Below are 21,819 nucleotides of genomic sequence, written 5' to 3'. Positions count from 1 at the left end.
ACAATGCAGAAGAGCTGAAGGCCACTATCAGAGCAACCTGGGCTCTCATAACACCTGAGCAGTGCCACAGACTGATGGACTCCATGCTACGCCGCATTGCTGCAGTAATTCAGGCAAAAGGAGCCCCAACTAAGTATTGAGTGCTGTACATGCTCATACTTTTCATGTTCATACTTTTCATTTGGCCAACATTTCTAAAAATCCTTTTTTTGTATTGGTCTTAAGTAATATTCTAATTTTCTGAGATACTGATTTTGGGATTTTCATTAGTTGTCAGTTTTAATCATCATAATTAAATGAAATAAACATTTGAAATATATCAGTCTGTGTGTAATGAATGAATATAATATCCAAGTTTCACTTTTTGAATGGAATTACTGAAATAAATCAACTTTTTGATGATATTCTAATTATATGACCAGCACCTGTAAGTCACGACATTAGCAGCGGAATAAAGTAACAAGTGTTTCTTTCGTCCCGACAGGAACTCCTGACATGTCAACACGATTTAGTCTTACACTGAAAAACTGTGACAGGGCAAACTTCAGGGTGTGTTAAAGCACTAAATAACCTGTGGATTAATCCTTACTGTGACACATGAAACGAGAGACACAACTTGTGATTCGAAAAAACAGTCCCGCTACAGAAATTTACTTGCCATGCTGGAAAACATTTTTCTGAAGACGGCCGCGGGAAACGATGGCGAAATCATGCGATATTTGGCAGCTCTATCAAGGGTTGCGTGCTGAAGGTGCTGTCACAGCTTGGACTGCAAATGTAGTCGGGGCTCTGAGAAAATCGCCTTGTATATATATATATATATATATATATATATATAAACCATAAAAATAATAATAGTAATAATAATAATGGTAAAAGAACATGCATAAAAGATTAAATGTAAGAGGACACAATTTTCTACCATAACAAAGACGAGACAGTTAGTAGGAGAGTGATAATCCTGTGTTTTCACTTTCAATATCAGGGCCAGCTTTTTTTTTATAAATATATGGATTCTATGGATTATGGATAAAGAAGACCTAAAAATCTTCTTCTATGATGAAATTCTATGATGTTGTAAAACCTCAGAGTGAACGTTTCGCAGTCATTATAAGCATGGTGAGAAAAGAGGGCTAATTATACAGGTTTTCTGAAATTGCCCGGTGAGGCTGCATGTGGGGGCCTCTGTTTGTGTGCTACACCACTGCCTGTAAGAACAGTCAGGGAATAAGAAAAGATCAGGTTGGAATTATAAAATACAAAATAACAGCATACTTTTAGTACTGTGACAGACTGAGATCCAACATTAATGAACCATAAATTTAACAGGGTATTATTGGTGGATGGAGCTACTCTAGGTTGAGGTCAGACTAGATTAACATAGATAACCATTAACATACAATCTGTTTCCAAATGAGCTGTTTTGCTGTACTTCCTAATTCCAAAAAGGAGAAAAGTTTATTTTACATTTGATTTTATTTTTATTATTGTGATTTTGTATTTTTGTATGAGTAAGCACATCGTGAGCAACGTACAATCCAGAGTCAAGTTCCTCTAATGTGTACACATACCTGGCAATAAAAGCGGATTCTGATTCTGAAAATGTCAGACACCTTGTGTGGGGGAAGGGCGGCAGAGGGGGAAGGAGACTCTCTCCTCTCTCCCTCCCTCCCTCCCTCCCTCCTCTCTCTCTCCAGAACACACACACTCCCTCCCTCACACCATCGCTGGCCATCAGCAGCGTCTGACGGCTGCATCCTCTGCTTTTCCATCCTCCTCTGCGTCGTCTGCACCTGACATCCCGACCGCAGGAGTCTTTTGTGTCTCCACGGGGGCCATTGTTGTTTCTCTCTTTTTGGAGGGGAAAAGAAACACCATGGAAATGATGGGTAACAAAGAGCGACGAGGCGTGAATTTCAAAGGCTTGCTGAGGAGGAATTGGCTTCTTATTGCCACCGTTGTGTCAGTGCTGCTCGGTATGTGGAAGCCCCTTAATGTCTGCTCATGTATGCTGAGGGAATGAGACTCTTTCATCCCCATTGATGCCATTTTTTAGTTGTTTCGATCTCCATCCCTCCCTCTCTGTGTTACCATTCAGTCTTGCTTTCAGCCGCTGTCACTGTTGAAATAAATCAACCTCTTTTGCATCAGCTGGCCACTGCTTGACGAGAAAGCAACAGTAAATGCTAAATGTGTGTGTTAAGGACTACATGCATTCCATTTCTTCATTATATTAAGACATAGAAACATAAAAAAAAATGGAGAACAGGTACTGAGTGTGGTGTTGTAGGAGACACAGCCTCTGTCCTCTCCCCCTGTGTCTGGACGTGTCTCAGTCAAACGTGACCAGACTGAATGGACAGCTGATGCTGGGTCTATGTGAGGAGTCCCAGCCCTGAGGCAGCGCAGCACAGTGCATACAGCACAGGCTATCAGCAGGTGCTCAGGTTTGAAAAGGGTTAAGATGTTATTAGATGTATTTTCTTTTTTATATTTGGGATGGGTTACCTTGAGCTGATAGCCTCTATTAGATTCATCCAGACAAAGTTAGTAGTATCTAATTGCATTTCTAAAGAAATTTAGATTAAATGTGTGTTAAAGGAATAGTTCAACACTTTTTGGAAATACTCTTACTTGCTTTTTTTACTTTCAATCTCATGTCTGTGTGTAAAGTACGGAGCTGTGGCAAAGTGGCAGTCAGCCTGGAGAAAGGGGAGAACGATTAGCCTGGCTCTGTCCAAAGTTCAAAACGTACAGCTTGCAACACCTCTATAGGTCACTGATTAACACATATTTCAATTATTTCAATCTCCCCCGTAAAACAGAAATGCAAAAAGAACTCCACTATTGCATGGGATGCCAGATGGTGAGCGCAGGTTTTGGTCTCATGGTCCCAAACCAACTTCACTGTGACAACAAGGCTGCAGAAAGTCACTGGGCTCAGCTTGCATCGCCAAGAAATAGTTCCAGGAAGTAAGTCTCCTGAAATCACATTTCTGTTTGAGAACGGATTAAAAAATGAGAGATTAATCAGTTATTTTTGAACTTTGGACAGACACATGCCTCCCCCTACTTTTTTATTATTTTTATATATTTTTACTTGATCTATTGCAAGACTTTCCCTGGTTGTGGGTCTTTTGTGGAATTTTATAAGTGGAAATCTATTGTAATCTGGCTCAGTTCTCTCAGTTTACTGTCAGATGTTGGATGTTTTGATGTCCTGCAGGTGTAGGGCAGAAGTTACACACAACGGCAATAAAATCTGTCATCCAAAGTTGTTCTTTTACCATGATGACCTCGCTTCACCTCAAGCATCCCAGATTGCTTTATTATTACAGATCCGCTTACTTAATTACTTTTAAAAAAACTTTCTGCTTTCTGGCCATTTGTAACTTTGAAAGACAACAGTGTTTAGGTACAGGTCTTGGTTTCGTTATAGGACCTAATAGTTCCCCCAAAATTGACATTTCTTCCAGGGCTGAGAGGAAACTGCATGCTGTCTGGTACTGTTGTGAAATCAAGGAGTGGGTCTTTATGATTGCAATTACCATAACTGCAGCTGTGAATTGAAGGGAGCATCCGAAATCAAACCAGCAGCTTCTGGATCTGCAGTTGTGCAACCTGTCAAACAGCAGCTTAGAGCTGTAGCTAAAATGTGCTGATGTGCACCACCTACAGGCAATGTGAGGTTTGTTAACTGGGTATTTCTGTGGAATTAAGAGGTTAATCCTAACCACATTCAATATTATGTAGCTGAAGTACCAGAGGCTGCAGTTTCAGAACCCCCACAATCCTGGGACCGCAGTTCTAGAACCGTAGATCTTTTGCGAAAGTGCCATGCGGTGGTAATGCACAGCAACACGAAGGAGCAACACGGTCGATATAATCAATAACTTAAGTTTAGGCACACACTCGGTGATGGTTGTGGTTAATGGGTTATTGGCTTCGGGAGGCTGTCAAGAGTAACATAGCTAGCTAGCTAGCCAGCTAGCTGGCAGTATCAATGTAAACAAGGGTCCTAGAAATGTAGTTTCGGTCCTAGGAACCTGCGGTCCTGAAACTGCAGCCTCTGGTACTGCAGCTACATACTACTCACCACATTTAAAAAAGAGAGAGATGTGGGGGGCACAAGCTAAGAGTCGATAGCTACGCTAGCAGCTCTGTGAGGGACCAAGTCACATGGGGTAGATTGGTTTTGCTTAATGTGTTGTGTTGTATAGTACACGATGCCTTTTGTAGAAAGCAAAGAAGGGGAGCTGACTACAGGGTGCCTCTAGAGGAAAAGGTTGAGGGTCACCAAAATAGTTAATATACAGTACACTCAACAACAATTATATTTATCCACTCTAATCTAATCCATTTTATTTATTTTAAAAACCAGGTGTATAAAATGCTGCGCAAAGAATAAAACATAAAACACATATTAAAACACAAAGAAAACATAGAAACATAGACAACAAGCAAACAAATGGTTCACAAACAATCGAAGGGCAACAGCAGAGGACCACACAGCTCTCATGCTGGGTTAAAAGCCAGGGGTTTTAAAAATTTCGAGGGTGGGGGCTTTTTGACGTAGTGCGGTCACCCCTGGTTTTTAACCTGGTTTTATGAGCGACCAGCAGGAGCTGATCAGTGGACCTTAGTGACCCGGAGGGGGTGTAAACTTAACTATAACGAGGTGCCAACCCATTTAGTGATTCAAAAACACACAAAAAGATCTTAAAATGTATTCTAAAATGGACCGGGAGCCAGTGGAGCGAGGCCAGGACAGGTGTAATGTTAGGACTAACTGTAGGCGTAAGAGAGAGGCTTGGTCAACGGCAATATAAAGTGCATTACAGTATATTTAACACTGATGTTCACTGAAACTGAAGTGCAACTTTTCATCAAGTCTTGCATACCAAAATAATGCACAAATCAAAATTGTGACCTGAATGTAAACTTATGGTGAAAATTCATCCTAAGCTAAGTGACCCTGTGTGACCAGGAAACTGATTGATTCTGCTAACATCAAACACATTGCAATATCATTACTGCCTCATGTCTGTTATATGTCAACTAAGCACAAATTTTTAATGTCTATCAGTGACATTTTGCCATCACTGTGAGCCACAAAACAGTGGCTGCCCACTGCTCCCAATACTTGGGATGGGTTAAATACAGAGATTGAATTTCACTATGTGACAATATAATACCTTACCTTACCTGATCTGTTACTACATTGGCTGGCTGACATGAACTAACTTACATCATGAGCTCCCAATTTCTATTAAATAATGCATTTGTGATTACAATGCAAGAAATCAAAAAGTCTGATGATTTAAATCAAACACTAGGGTTTGAAGGTTCAGTGTGTAAGTTTTAGTGACATCTAGTGGTGACACCCAAGCGAGTTGTATAGCTATGGTGCCTGAGACAGGACAAAAGATGTCCTGTATGAGATGGCAGAGAGTTGCCAGTCAAGAAAAGTTTCTTTAGTTAGATTTATTAAGAAATTATATTTACTTAATTATTCAGTAAAACCATATGTTTTTTTGAATATTATTGTTACTTGTTCATTAATAAACAACAGCCACATCAAGAAATGAAGTGTCATACTCCTGTAATACAGTATTTTACAACGTGGGAGGGTTGGCTCATCTGGACTAACATACCAAAGTCTTGTTATATATCACCATTAGCAGTAAAAAGAAATACATATTTTCCACCAGGGCAGTAAAATGTGAAGCTAGGCTGCTGATCTGAGCTTCCCTGCTGTTTCATTACCAATAATATTCATCAGCTGTTTATCTCAGGAAGGTAACGGTACATTTCTGTCCACATAACAAAGCCATAACAGAGCGCTGGAGAAGAACTACATGAAGTTACAATCCAACTTTTATTGCCAATCAGCTGATTGTCTCATGAATGTGACCGCCAAAGCCAGAGAGCGCTGGAGAGAGAGAGTCACTACATGAAATTAATCCAACTACATACGTCTCTCTGTGATTATGGTATAAAGATCCACAGGCTGTCGGCTCTCGTGCTAAATAACACATTTTCTCCTTCATTTGTCCAAATGTCACTTCTCTTCTAATAAACCAGAAGACTACTCAGAGACTGTATATCATTATTATTACTATTTCCTTTTCTTCTTCTTTGTACGCATTCAATGTAGTGATGGGCGTCTACATTACAGGAATTATACAAGCAGAAGAAGAACGCCGTGATGACGAAATGCGCTCTGTAGCGCTGTTTGTTCGTTGTCAGCTACGGTAGAAACAAAATACAGCGACGTCCATAGGAGGGGGTGCCCACGGTTATGTAGATATAAATGGCTCATTTAAAGGTAATAGAAACACAACGCTTAATTATGTAAGGTTTTTATACACCACTGAAAACATAGTTATGGATCTTCTTCTGTCAATAGATCCTCTGAATTATTACACACTGAACTGGTTCTCAAACTTTTTCTGTCACGCCCCCCTTCAGAAGCCAAGTTCATACCCCCCCCACCCCAGCAAAGATGGATTTTGTTTTTATTAATCATTAACAATACAGGCGATTAAAATGAAACAAGATTCAGGTTAGCAAAATAGCCCTGCTAGCATCAGAGCACTTTTGTCTGTTTGTGTCACCACATGAATCATATTTATGCATCTTTAGGTCTGCTCAACATCCACAACCCCCCTGAGCCCCCCAGTGTGAGAACCACTGACATGCACACTGTAGAGTTCAGAGAGAAGCGGTGCGTTAATGTTATTATTTCACAGAGCCCGTGTCATAACCAGTTTCAGACTAGTGCTGTGAGACTGAATCATTTCCACAGACTAGCTCGTCTGTCGACTGTGATTAACCCGAACATGAAGTGAATAATTACTGAAATTCACAGAGCAAAAAATTGCACACAAATAGTTTGCAGACAATGGTTTGGCTTTGCTGCCACTAGAAGTCATGTGCTTCTACTCTTCAAGTCTTCAATGTATAACGTTTGTCCACAGTGTTCTTTCTGTGGCTGCATGCACACAAAGCTGGCCATCTAACCAAGCAATAAAAAATGCTTAACCATGATCCACTCAGACTGCAGTGGCAAATAGCAGAGCAGATGTTCCATTTTGTTTGAGGTCACAGGTGGTACAGGCAACCCATCCCCAGTCGAAGGAAGCTAAAGAAATAAAGCCGCAGCTGTAAGTCTCAATGCCTGTAGGTGGCACAAGTGTTTTGTTTTCTGCAACTGTTTTTGACCGTAGGTGGCAACATTAAAAAGTCTTCACTGCAGGTGGACAATGCTGCTGCTGCTGCTGCTAACACAGTTGGTGGTGCAGTTGGCATGGTTAGAAAAGGACCAAACAGCTCCACCTGGTGGAGAATCTGCAGCTTACTAAATATGGAAGTTACAGCGAGTTTGTGAGTTTTAAGCCAGTTCCATCAGGGGCTTCACATCCACAAATGCTAAAGTAAAGTAAAGGTCATGTTTTGATAGATCTGCGTGGTCGTGGCATGCAACTACATTTTGCTGCGTCATCGCCGTGTTTAACAGGCATCTTTACTGGCGGTCTGTTATGTGTGATAACACAGAGGAGGCTTGGAGTATATTACTAAAATCACTGAGTGGGATCCCTGTGAGGTTTATAGCTGAAAAATATAGGCCAATGTGCGTTGTGCCTCATGAATTCTGAATGGATGAAACCTCAGTTGCTTTTGCAGAGCAAACTGCACTCATTTAAGCGACATAATATCAATTTTAGTGTAATTTATGTTTTTTTTGGCCCCCTTCAGCTGAAACCAAGAATCTTTTATGGTTTGACTCTGTCTTTCTTATGATCTTTAAGGTATCAGTTTGGGCGTCGTGGTCAGAGAGTATTCGTCCCTCTCTCATCTCAACAAGCAGTACTTTGGCTTCCCGGGAGAGATCCTCATGCGAATGCTGAAGCTGGTCATCCTCCCACTCATCATTTCAAGCATGATAACAGGTAACTTGAACATGACTTTTTCTGAGTGATATAAACATACAGTGATAATGATGTACTGCAATGACACATACAGAAGTGCACTACAAGAAATGAAGTAAGTCTTAAAACTGTAAATTCATTTGATCTTGCTAACTAAAATGTAACCGTGTTTGTTAATTGATTTGTGCATTTGCTAGCTCCTCAATTGGTCGTTGACAGCGAGAATTAGTTTTTTCCCACCGCAAGGAGTGTCCCCCACCTGAGTACCATTATTTCTCAGTATGTGCTTTAACTTCCTCAGAGCACATCGAGAAAGGGACCTTGTTTGCATGTCATGCAAAATAACAGTAACTCAAGGTGCACTTACTATGTGTTTTAGCTTTCATCAGCATCTTCGTCTTCATCAACTGATGGACTCTATCATGGCTGAACTAATCTAGTGCTTGGTATTTATTACTTTGTAATCAAATGCTCGACTGTGAAGATTATGAAACGCAGGGGAAAGCTCAGCAGAAAGCTGTGGTTTGGAAGATTCTGGAAGATCATCACATTGGTCAGCACAATTCGCTATTAGGGATTACAAATAAGTGTCAAGAACAAAGTCAAGTGAATGTTGTTTAAAAGTAGCCCGTTTTCATTTCAATCACAATCGCCTGTAGATTCATTAACTTTAAAAATAGCATTAGTAATTTAACTAAATTAGTTAACTTTATACTCATCAGGGTTAATTTTTCCAGCAATTTAACTCTTTCTAACTCAACATTCATAAACAAGCCATAACCTACACTCACTTCCCCAGGTCATGAAGGAACAAAGACCCGCACATCCCAGCACGTTGTCTTTGAATAATCTATATGCATTCATATAGCTACTTTTGTCCAGCCTCTAGGCTTCAGTGTGGTGTGGAAGTTCTCAGCACCTGTCTATGCCACGATTGCTGGTTGAAGTATTAAAGACCCGATCTGTTGACCAGAGAAATTGTTGTATATTCACAGTCCCCTTTGAGTTGGAACGATTTCATTTGATGTTCAACTGATCAGACTTCAAAATCTCTAGAATAGTCTTTTGATACCTGGTGGGAGGAGCTTGTAGTTTAGATTATAATGACACATTGTCTTTTTTGTTCACAGGCGTTGCAGCCCTGGACTCTGAGGTATCAGGAAAGATAGGTCTGCGCGCGGTTGTTTATTACTTTTCTACAACCATCATTGCAGTTATTCTTGGTGAGCTGATATTTCCCCTCCCCCTAACTTCTCTAGTTCACACTTTATTTACTTTTCCTGTGTATTTCAGTTGCTTTACAGCTAAGTCTCTCAAATGGTGTTATGTAAAAGAGGTGGTTGATATGAAACCCACTGCATGAGTTATACCGTCATCACAGCATGCTGACTGTCATCCTTTGCAGGCATTATCTTGGTGATGACTATCAAACCTGGAGTCTCTCAGACAGCTGAGCACATTGACAGAGCCGGGACCACACCCAACGTCACAACAGTTGACACACTCCTGGACCTCATAAGGTGATCCCCCCAGCCATGTCATAGAAACAAAATTCTCATGACGATGAAGTGTTCACTCGTTCAGATGTTGAAGTGAAATCAGGTCTTAATTGAAATACTTGTCTTGTGGTGATCAATAAATAATAATTTATCACCTCTCTTCTGTTCCTCTGCTTCAAACAAGCTAGTTCATACAACGTGTCATTTAACAACTTCAATGGCAAAAGGTTTGCCCAAATGGACTGTTTCTTCTCACAAGCATTTGTGGGGTTACACTGAGTTATACTCATGGAAAGTGACGAACGTAAAGGAGCTTGAGAGAAAAGTTTGTACTGGCGGTGGCGTAAGGGTTTGAGCTGTTGTCCACTTATCAGGAGGTCGGTGGTTTGATCCCCAGTTCTCCAAGTCTGCATATCAAAGTGTCCCTGGGCAACGTAAGCTACATTCAGACTGCAGGCCAAAGTGACACAAATCCAATGTTTTTGCCCATATGTGACTCAGATCTGATCTTTTTATGACAGTTTGAACAGGCCAAGTCACACGGAATCTGATCTTTTCCAGTTCAGATTTGGGCCACTTTCATATGTGGTCCAAATCCGATACAGATCGGATCTTTTTAAATCACAATATAAGCACAATATAAGGCTTAATGTAATATAATAGTGCAACATATATATAAATTAATAATAAACTTAAATAACAAATACATTAACAAAAACAAAAGGAAGTACAAAACAGGACACACTTAAGAGATGAGTAAGTGAGTAAGTGACAGACTATCTAAACAGGTGGTGATATAAGATATTTTTTAGATGAATAGCTCTGAGTAGATATTACTTATCGAAATGCTTTTCTTGTTTAATACAAGTTTGAGAGACTCAAAGTACATATCTATTTCGATTAGGAGTACTTTAAAACATGGGGTAGACTTAGAGCATTTAGCTTTGTGAATATGAAATTTCTCCAACAAAATAAAGAGATTCACAATGGTAAACATAAGTTCTTATCTTTAGATTCAAAGTAGGTAATGACATTTTTCCTTTCAATTGTGATTGTATGTGTTGTTTTAGAATATATGTAATTCTCAAAGTCCCTCCAGAATGAGCTACAGAATGAACAGTCATAGAAAAGATGATTTAAAGTTTATTGTTCTGTTCTACAAAAGGTGCAATTGTTATCAACAAACATGAATTTTGAGATAAGCATGTTGGTTGGATATATTTTATGCAAAAATTTTCAAATCTAATTCTCTAACTTTGTTTGTAATACAGAATCTAAAAGGAACAAGCCATGCCTTACACCAGTTAATATTGGAAAACTGAGAATTCCAGAAAAAATTTCCACGAGGTGTTATTTTCTTTAAATTTAAAAAGCATTTTCTAATGTGTTTGTTAGTGCATTTGCTGCTCAAAATATCAATATTATTTATATAAAGAGTATATGTGAAACTGGGCACTTCTTGCTGTTTCTTATAGCTTTTCATTAGTTCTAATAAACCATTAGGTGTAGATTTAAAGACTGAGCTATATTCTCTGAATGTTATTGGGAATGCCTTCTCTCTAAGAAAGGACTCATACTTAATTAATTGACCGTTACAATCAAATAAGTCCCTTAAGAAGATGATATTTCTATCGATCCAGTTTGGTAATAAAGTGACTTTTCCTCATTATTCCATATAATAGACTTGTGTGGAGAGAAGTTATGAGAATAGCACAACTTCCAAGCTAAAAGAGCTTGTTGATAAAATCGGGACAGTTTTAGCAGTAACTTTGTGATATTATAGTGACACTTCAACAAGAATTGGAGACCTCCAACCTCTTTGAAAATGTTATGTGGGATAAAGTACCATAATGAGTCGGGTGCATTTAAGCATTCTTTTAACCATTTCACCTTGAAGGTGTAATTCTTCCATACAAAGTTTATGAGTACGTTTTTAATGTCTTTGCATGTTGAATCATGGACGCTGAGGGAGAGAGCAGGGTAAACAAATCTTGAAATCCCTTCTGCTTTAGTCAGGAGGATTCTGCCCAGTATTGAAATGTCGCTTTGAAGCCATAAGTTCATAGTTGCATCAATTCTGACCTCAGTCTGGACACTCAGGTCGGAATTAATGCGACTTTGACGTCACTTTAGAGCACGGAGCCGCGCTAAACGAAAAAGCTCCACAAAAAGCCATTATTAAACACGTGGCTCTCCTTCTTCTCTACCTTGCTATCTGCTCACAGATTTCCTTTCTTACACCTGAAATCCACCGGACCCGCGAGCTCTCTTCTGAGTTATGTGCATGCCACTTAGTAGAGAGAGTAGTGTGAATGTGTGTGAGTGAGTTGTGGAGCAGTTGGGTTGTACAGCGCCAGAAACCATAATGAAAAGAACATAAAGTTGTGAACACTTGTCATAATTGACCTGTAAGAGGACAATGAAAAACGGTAGTCTCCTGTGAAAATTGGGAGCGTTAGCAAGTAGGAGCTAACCTCTATGGCTCTGTAACTCTGTAGGACAGTGCATGTGTGACGTCCTGTTATTCTTCTGCACGTGTGGGTCACTTTCAGGCCGTGGAAAGTTCACACTGGAGTCTGATATCAGCCACATTTAAACAATAATGTGGAATTGAGCATTAAGGCCTGCAGTGTGAACGTAGCCATACTGAACCCCAAATTGCTCCCCATGGCATAGCCATCGATGTGAAAATGTGTATCGATGTGTATTTCTGTTACTGAAGAACTCAGAGGCTAACATATCCAACCTTCAGTTTCTTGAATTAAAGGTAATTGCTGTTGTGTACCGTATATACTAAAAATCCAGTTCCCATACAACTTTCTATTGATGCAATTTTGGCATCCCTGAGGAAGACATCTGCAAAGAACTATTAGTGTTTTAGCTCCATTATTCAAAAGAAGTTCACCACATTCACAGCCTCTTTATGAGTGTGAAAATCATTCTCTCCTGGATTTTGCCTTACTTAAAGAGTTATTGCAATGACCCATCTGTCAAGGAATTATTGAAGTACAAATCATCACCTTCTGTGTCATTGGTTTAGCCCTAATCTTGACTTTTCCAATCAACAGAAACATGTTTCCAGAAAATCTGGTGCAGGCTTGTTTTCAGCAGGTAAGAGGCGTTTGCACATCTATCATGCATTGCAGTTCCACATTCTACCCATGTTTAAAGTGTCATTCAAACCCACATTGGGATCTGGTGAGTATACACTGTGTAGCCATGTGGCCATGTGAACGTAACTCTGACGTTGTGAAATGTGACCAATTCCACTCTAGTACAAGACCAAGCGCAAAGAGCTGGAGCCTCCGAAGGTTTCAGCCAACACCACCACAATTCCACCTCTCACAACTACTATCATGGCGGTGGTAGAGGTAGGTGTGCACGTTACTCTGTTCTGTTCATCTAGATCAGTCTGATCAGTCACTACATAAATGCTTTTGATGCATAGCCTTGTTTGTCAAAGAAGAAAAGTTCAACAAGTTCAACATCATTAACATGATTGTTGTGGTTTTGATCTTTGCATGACAACAGTGTGTCTTTGTTGATCCATCTGCCGCACTGTACGTTTCATGTTTCTGCACCTGGCGACCAGCGTCTGATCTAAATGCATCAGAAGACCCAATAATGAGTGAAACGTAGCCATGGGTCATTGGGCTGCTCATCAATGGGTCTTTAGAGCAAGCTAGTGTGGTTGTAAAAGCAGCTTCCTGGCCTAGTCTTGGTTAGCTGAATGAATCGCCTCCTTGTCTCCTCTCTTGGCAGAATATAACCAGGGACTATAAAATCATCGGGACATATTCAGATGGAATCAACGTACTGGGGCTTATTGTGTTCTGTGTTGCTTTTGGCCTTGTCATTGGGAAGATGGGTGAAAAGGGCCGTATCCTCCTGGAATTTTTTGATGCCCTGAATGAAGCAACCATGAAACTGGTCCAGATCATTATGTGGTATGTATAAAAGACTGATCCACAGGTACAGCAAACAACATTAAAAAGCTACAAGTGAAAAAAGGATGAATGAATACGCTCCTTTGGGTTTTATTGTGTTTTTATCCTTTTGATGATTTTTGTATCTGGGATATCTCTTGCTAGAGGTTTCACTTTTATATTAATTATCAATAAAGACGTTTTTAAAACTTGGACTACTATACAAATGCACATTCTGAGTAATTTTGATGAAAGTTCTGCATGGGCCTAAAAAATAGACCTGAACTTGGTCCATATTCAGTTTTCTAGACCCAGCCTGGATGAACACTGACTGATGCTGCAATAGACGTTTTTCCTTTCTCAAAGACAAAGTGACATCATTTCATTCGACCGACAAAAAGGCTTTAACACGCTTGACCTTGGGAACAGTAGTTTAACAAAATATAATCTTAACTCAAGGTCCACATACTAGCTTTTCTCAGGCTTTCTCACCAGATGGACTTATTAGGATAGGGCTGCAAATGCCATGAAGAAAAAGCTAACAATTGTACCGTCAGTTAAGATATATTATTAGACCAACACACAATTTGACAACACAAGTGGCTCAGGCTAATTAGTCAATAAGCTATTTCTCTTTACATCTTTAGGTTACATGTTTATGGGCAACAAAAAAATACATGCAACTACCAGCATGTGACACAACAATAAATTATTTGTCCCAGCTGCAGTGGTGGAAGAGCTAATAAGATCCTTTATGTTAAAAAGTAACAATACCACGATTCAAAAATATAATTTGTATGAAAGTAAAAGTACTCATTACTCAGTTTTCTTGCTACTGTATGTCAGAGTATGATTAAAGTCTCTACACACTTTGTAGCCAGTTGGATTTTTTTAGCAGTTGTCACAACAGTGTTTCCAGAAGCAGGCCTTATAATGATTGGAGCTTATAGAAGCTCCCTCTAGCTAAGTTTTTGTTTAATATTTTCAATGACAAGTTATTTTATTTGGGTAGCCTTGCTACTTCCAATAAAACTGTAGTGTTGCGGTAGCTTAACTGTTTCCAGAGTAGAGTAGCTTGTGCTGTCGTTTACTGATTGTTAGCTTGCCATGCTAACAAACGTAATACGTTAAGTTTGAAAATGTCCAAACCTGACCCAAGGTCAAGGCTTATTTAAGTAAGCGCCATGAGCCCAAACCTGATTAGCAACCTAATACCAGGTTGGGTTGAAAGTTTGGTAGATACAATATTTACATACATTTTTATACTGTGTCATGGTGAAAAATGTATTTTATTCATCCAACCAACTGCTTAAAACCCAAAGATATAGACTTAACTCTCACAGAAGACTAAGAAAATCAGCAAATATTCACATTTGAGAAGCTAGAACGAGTGAATCTTTTGCTTTTTTGCTTTATAAAATGACTTAAATGATCAAGCAATTGTTAAACTTGTTGCTGATCATTTTTCTGTTGACTGGCTTATCACTTAATCAAGTTATTATTTCAGCTGTAGTCCAAATGCACAATATTTGCTTTAATCTTAGATTCTATCCCCCAAAGGTCACAAACTTTGTGTTTTTCAGCTACATGCCAGTAGGGATCCTGTTCCTAATTGCTGCGAAGATCATCGAGGTGGAAGACTGGGAGATCTTCAGGAAGATGGGTCTTTATATGGTGACGGTGCTGAGTGGGTAAGCTGTCCTATTACTCTGTATCCGCCTGTTCCACACACTGGGATTTATGGTTGGCATTTGGGCCGATTCTCCCTCCAGTGATACAGTAAAAGCTGAGCTCTGTGCAGGCACTGATAAGGGCCAAGGACATTTAAAACTGCTCAACCTGCAGATGCAGTAATGAAAGCTTCGCTCATGCCTCTAAATCTAAGTGACACCATTAAAGACTGTACAGTAAATCCCTTCCAGTTAGGTCACAGGGTTAGTCCAATTCTTGGAGTGCTTCTGACAACATGTGCACGCAATGTTCACACTGTCATAATGTTCTGAATGCAACATTCAGTGCCGATAAAAAATGTTTATGCATTATTGCTTTAGGACTATGAATGATAATGGATCATGATAAACAGAAAGAGTCTTTACTTTCAAAGTAATGTCAAGTCTCTTCAAGTGTGCCTATGTGTAAGCACTGTAGATGAAATACATTTAAAAGTCAGTTCAGTCAACTGACATTTGAGCTTTTACTCCTTTAATCCAAGGAGTAATTTTTCAGACCTTGAAAACACTAAATATATAATATATATAAATCTCCCGTTAGCTCACATGACTTTCGACCTGGTTTTACTGACTTACTCTCAGCTACATCTGAGCCTGAAAAGTGCCACTGTACAGTATGAAATAAATAAAAAAAGATATATCCTTGTGTGTTTTCACAATATTGAGGAATAATTCAGCATTTTATGAAACACACGTAATTCCTTTTTTTTGTGACAGTAAGGTTAGAAGATAGATACCATTTAATGTGCGTTAAGTACCAAGATAGGACCAGGAGGGCTGTTAGCTTAGCATAAACACTGGAAGCAGGAGGAAACAGCTAGCCTGGCTCTGTTCAAACGGACAGAAAAATAACCAACACCTCTGCAGCTCACTGATTAGCATGTTGTATTTAATCTGTGTCATCTGTACATTAACAGACATGTAAATGTTGCACTTTTAAAAGAGTCAGCTTCCAGGTTTTAAGCTAGGTTAACTACTCGCTCTCTAAAAGAAAGCAAATAAGCTCGTTTCCCAAAATGTAGAACCTTTAACAGTTGCCCCAACGGACAGTTTAAACCCCTTGAGAAGCTGCAGTAGAGTGGGTTGTTTCTGAAAACCGAAGCTATAAATATGTTTGTTCTATGTATGATTATAAATGATGCTACATAACATTTTCATAAGAAACCTATTCTTTAAATTTCACATTTGTACTAAAAACCATGGGACATCCTATGTCATTTTCAACATGTACTACTCCGTGAGCGAATTCTATTGTAAGGGAAGTAGTTTAATAGTTGGGAGTGCATCATATTGGTTATATTTACATTGTGACATGAACATGTGCAAATAGCTTAATAGTTAAAATGATTAAACTCAAAGTACTTTTTTCGTCTGGAGGTTACGGGGATATAAAAGTCTATCTGTGTCTCTAAAAGTCTAATATTGTGCTTTTCATACAGTATGTGGCAATTCCCCTCAAATACATTGTTCTATAATAATGTCTGTTTTTTTCCTGCAGTCTAGCTATCCACGCCACCATCTGTCTGCCACTGATCTACTTTGTCATCGTGAGGAAGAACCCGTATACATTTACACTGGGAATGGCCCAGGCGCTGGTGACAGCACTCATGATCTCCTCCAGGTCAGAATCCACTGAGCTCCACACTAATACTACTCATACATCCATTGCCTTAAAAGCAACATATAAATAGTTATATATTTAATGTTAGGACCACAGGAAATGACACATTTTCATATTTATGAATCAAGACCCCTGTGAGCCAAAACCTTGAGGTCACAGTAATAACGCCAACCGCTGACCTGTCTTCCAGCTCTGCCACCCTGCCCGTCACCTTCCGATGCGCCGAGGAGAACAATCGCATCGACAAGCGGATCACCCGCTTCGTCCTCCCAGTGGGTGCCACCATTAACATGGATGGCACAGCACTCTACGAGGCGGTGGCTGCCATCTTCATCGCTCAGCTGAATAACTATGCTCTGGATGCGGGCCAGATTGTTACTATCAGGTACATCAGCCTTGCTTAGGGGCACTTCTAACTACAGATTATGATACTATAAAATACAACTTATGATACTATAAAATACTAGTATTGATGACCAAGGTAGTAATTTCTTGCTGATTTCGATCATGCCTACCAAACAACAAACATGTAAAAACAAACTTGACATAATGGCATGTACAACATCCACAGCAAGCATAATAATGAAGTTATGACTGACATACCTTTAGGTAATAATATTAGTATCTAAATGTCACTCAGACCTGTAAGTAGGTTGTTTGAAGCATGCAGAAAGCTGTCATTAATGCATCACAGCTGATAGATGCATTTCTTTCTCACTCATCAGAACCTACATTGTACATTGTGGATGGATGAGTTAGCAAAGTGTGTGGAACACAACACTCTGTGCTCCATAAACTTTGCTAACTCATCCATCCACCCCCGACCTCCTCGCTACAAAGGCTTGAGGCTCTATAACAATGGCATGCAAGTTCTGCCTTTGCAGTGAGAATTTACATGGAGTCTAGAGGGCTTTATCAATTTAATGTCAGTTACAGGCATTTGAACAAATACCTGTTGCTGTCATTATTTGGGGAGGACAGTCTCTGAACTCTGAAATGAGTTCCATTTGAGGGCAGGACTACATACATCTGTATGCATAGAGATGACCCCTGTTAGCTAAATAAACTGTATTGATATACAATGTTTACTATGCAGATATTGTGCCCTTTGTATTATTACTAATCTACTGTTTTGGTACATACTGCATGTATCTCAGTCACAACAGTTCGTCTTGCCCACACTTTACTGATGATTTAGAGTATTTCAGTTACTTCTTGCTGCCGTTTGGGGCAACTCATTTCTCAGATGTGGCTTTAGCATTTCATTTCTGCGTGTTATAATGAGGAATATTTACAACATTGAGTCTCTCTGTTTCAGTATAACAGCAACAGTTGCCAGTATTGGAGCAGCAGGAGTCCCTAATGCTGGGCTCGTCACCATGGTGATAGTCTTAACAGCTGTTGGATTACCTGCAAGTGATGTCACTCTAATAGTTGCTGTGGATTGGCTGCTGTAAGTTGATCTCTTGACCTTCTGTCTGGAGTGTTTTTCCTATACCTTCCTACTAAAAAGTTTGAATTCTAACTTAAGAGCGATGCTGTAGGTTGACTTTGAGCGGTGTGTTTCAGGGACCGGTTCCGCACTATGATCAACGTTCTTGGCGATGCTTATGGAGCCGGAATCGTCCAGAAACTATCCAAGAGGGAACTGGAGAGGATGGATCTGACATCTGACGTGGACGTCACCAACCCCTTCGCTCTGGAAGCCACTTTGGATGACGAAGAGTGCGAGAAGAAATCCTACGTCAATGGAGGCTTCACCGTCGACAAGACAGATGCAATCTCCTTTACTGAAACCTCCCAGTTTTAGCCTCTGGCTGGCTCTGAGGAGCAGAGGAAGTGCCATGCTGCTATGGATGTCAAGCGGAAAACCTTCCATCATGTATCAGCACCATGACGAGAGAGGAAAACTATCGAGCTAGACCCATCCAAGCTCAAACATCAGCAATAGCAGCCTCTGTTAAGCTTAACCAAGATGACCACCCTTTATGTTGGACATTTATAACCACAACTAGATTAAAGTGCTTCCTTCTTACACTCAAATTGTGCCAAGATTAAGAAAAGTCCGTTTGTTTTTTTAGAAATACGAGTGTGTTCTTTCTTGCAAGGATGCACTGAAAGGAAGAGCTTGTGTGTGTGTGTGTGTGTGCACGAGGACATTCTTTTGGATATATCTGAGGTGTATGTATGTATTTTGCAAAAAGAAAAGATCAATTTAACACAAGAGAAAACAAAACAATAATCTGAATTTGAAATCTACTTTATTTAATCCTTGATTAGACAATTACTCTCTGAAATGTGTGAATGATCTTTTTCGCGTGGCTGTATATCTGCACTGCTTGTATATCTATCTGTATATTTAAACTGTGCCAAACATATAAAGAGGTTTTTCACCAAGTTGCATGAAGCAATATGTTAAATTTATGCTAATTGCTGGCTGCAGACTGATCTTTTATGGAGACTTTACTGAGACTGGAGATGGTTAACAAAGGCTTATTCAGTCATTGAACACTGTGAAATTTGTGGACATTTTTTTCAGAACCAAATCCCTAACATTTATTTGATTTAATTATTATGATCACAAATTGTATTTGTGTTTAGGCAGCATGGTCACATAATGGACAATAATAATCAGAGTGTGTCTTTTTGAGTAGTTTTTCACAACTTCGCAACTATATTTTCACTGTGGTGTAGGGTTGAAATACGCTATAGCATACATGAAGTAAGCTTTTATCTGGTAATCTACATTTTTCATGTTATAGGTATGTTTTTGGGATAAACTATTGGGAATAGCCCTAAGTGGCCATCCATTCAAATGGGTTTTTTTGACTCCGTTTCCCATGATAACAGGATAATTATCTCATGATCTAGAAATAACAAACCATAGCTGAATCCATTTCTTTAGGATAATTTCAGAAGAATTTCTAGTGTCACTGGTTTGCTCAGTTGGTAGAGCACAGGACTTGTAAACTGTGGATTCTTTTGTGCGTTTTTTTTATCACCCCCTTCAACAGTTGTTATGAAGAGATTCAGAGGAATCCAATCATACATTCCCAACAGCCGTCAGGAAATGTGTAACGTTAAATAGATTCCCCTATGAGAAGCACAGGAATTTCCTCTGCCTGGGAATGATGGGTGAATGAAAATTCCATAGGCTGATGGATGTGGACCGCTCACCAGGACACACATAGTCCAGCACATGCTTAATGTGAGAATGTGAAACAGTCTGTTCATAAGAAGAAGAAAAATTGGCCTTTTCCTGTGCTCTACCAACTGAGCTAACCGATGATACTTATAACTCCTTTGAAATTACCATTAAGAAACGCTCCTGCCAGCCCCTGGGTTAAATTACTGTTTTATTATCTCGAGATCACGCGAAACCGGAGAAACAAAAATAACTGAATAGATGGCCGCTTAGGGCTTCCGTACTTTGTTGCAGAGCGTGAGATAAAAAGATCAATCTCATGTCTGTGCGTTAAGGATGGAGCAAGAGCCAGGAGGAGGTTAGCTTGGGTTATCATAAAGATGGGAAGCAGGGGGAAACTAGCCTGGCTTACTCCGAAGTTCAAATACAGGTGAAACCTGAAAAATTTGCATATCGTGCAAAGTTCATTTATTTCAGTAATTCAACTTAAAAGGTGAAACTAATATATTATATAGTATCATTACATGCAAAGTGAGATATTTCAAGCTTTTATTTGATATAATTTCGATGATTATTGCATACAGCTTATGAAAACCCCCAATTCAAAATCTCAGAAAATTAGAATATTACATGAAATCAATAATAAAAAAAAAAAAAAAGGATTTTAAATAGAGAAATGTCAGCCCTCTGAAAAGCATAATCATGCATATGTACTCAGTACTTGGTTTGGGCCCCTTTTGCCTCAATGCGGTGTGGCATGGATGCTATCAGTCTGTGGCACTGCTGAGGTGTTATGGAAGCGCAGGATGCTTCAATAGCAGCCTTCAGCAAATGAGATGCAAAATTTGCTCTCATCAGAAAAGAGGACTTTGGACCACTGAGAAACAGACCAGTTATTTTTTTCCTGTAGTCCAGGTAAGACGCTTCTGACGCTGTTTGTTGTTCAGGAGCGGCTTGATTTGAAGCCCATGTCCAGGACCCGTCTGTGTGTGGTGGCTCTTGATGCAGTAACTCCAGCCTCAGTCCACTCCTTGTGAAGCTCCCCTGCACATTTGAATGGCCTTTTCCTGACAATCCTCTCCAGGCTACGGTCATCCCTGCTGCTTGTGCACCTTTTTCTTCCACACTTTTCCCTTCCACTTAACTTTCTATTAATGTGCCTTGATACAGCACTTTGAGAACATCCAACTTCTTTTGCAATTACCTTTTGAATCTTTCCCTCCTTGTGGAGGCTGTCAATGATGGTTTCCTGCACAACTGTCAGCTCAGCAGTCTTCCCCATGATTGTGAATTCCACTGCACCAGACTGAGAGACCAATTAAAGGCTCGGGAACCCTTTGCAGGTGTTTTGGATTAATTAGCTGATTAGAGTGTGACACTTTGAGCCTACAATACTGAACCTTTTCACAATATTCTAATTTTCTGAGATTTTGAATTTGGGGTTTTCATAAGCTGTAAAACATAATCATCAAAATTATATCAAATAAAGGCTTGAAATATCTCACTTTGCATGTAATGAGTCTATATAATATATTAGTTTCACCTTTTAAGTTAAATTTTATATATATATATATATATATAATTTTCTGAGATGAAAACATAACAGTTCATTATAGCTGATGCTTTTATCCAAAGTGACTTACAATTGCTAATTATGTCAGAGGTCACACGCCTCTGGAGCAACTAGGGGTTAAGTGTCTTGCTCAGGACACAATAGTAGATGTGTCACAGTGGGGGATTGAACTTGGGTCTCTCACACCAAAGGCAGGTATCTTATCCACTGCCCCATCACCAGGAACATTATGGATATTACATTGCATTCCTGTCAATAGATCCTCCTAAATATTACACTCCTTTAACAGGAGATACAAATCGTCACTAGAGGGGAGCATAGGGCATGTTTTAGGCTCACTATTACTCCTACAATATAAATAGCTCATCGTCATGGTGATGGAGGTGATGCAGAT

The 21,819-nt window shown here is 39.5% G+C and overlaps 1 protein-coding gene across 1 annotated transcript; it reads left to right on the top strand.

Moving 5' to 3' along the window:
- The first annotated feature begins 1,754 nt into the window (after nt 1-1,754).
- slc1a1 (solute carrier family 1 member 1) lies at nt 1,755-19,343 on the top strand. The gene is made up of 12 exons (XM_046065589.1): nt 1,755-1,976; nt 7,812-7,952; nt 9,062-9,154; nt 9,337-9,451; nt 12,499-12,541; nt 12,706-12,801; nt 13,193-13,377; nt 14,940-15,047; nt 16,585-16,707; nt 16,898-17,092; nt 18,026-18,160; nt 18,277-19,343. Exons 1-12 carry the CDS (start codon nt 1,877-1,879, stop codon nt 18,515-18,517), a joined length of 1,575 nt encoding a protein of 524 aa, XP_045921545.1. The 5' UTR covers nt 1,755-1,876; the 3' UTR covers nt 18,518-19,343.
- Nucleotides 19,344-21,819: the final 2,476 nt, after the last annotated feature.

The sequence above is a fragment of the Micropterus dolomieu genome, linkage group LG12 (assembly GCF_021292245.1).
Source record: "Micropterus dolomieu isolate WLL.071019.BEF.003 ecotype Adirondacks linkage group LG12, ASM2129224v1, whole genome shotgun sequence".
NCBI lineage: Eukaryota > Metazoa > Chordata > Actinopteri > Centrarchiformes > Centrarchidae > Micropterus > Micropterus dolomieu.
This window is presented reverse-complemented; position numbering and strand designations above follow the sequence as displayed.

Excerpts from the sequence above, each read along its gene's own strand:
- slc1a1 (XM_046065589.1), top strand. The coding sequence starts at position 1,877 with ATGGAAATGATGGGTAACAAAGAGCGACGAGGCGTGAATTTCAAAGGC. Across the intron at positions 9,155-9,336 it reads CATCATTGCAGTTATTCTTG|GCATTATCTTGGTGATGACT; the intron begins GTGAGCTGATAT and ends CATCCTTTGCAG. Across the intron at positions 18,161-18,276 it reads GTTGCTGTGGATTGGCTGCT|GGACCGGTTCCGCACTATGA; the intron begins GTAAGTTGATCT and ends GGTGTGTTTCAG.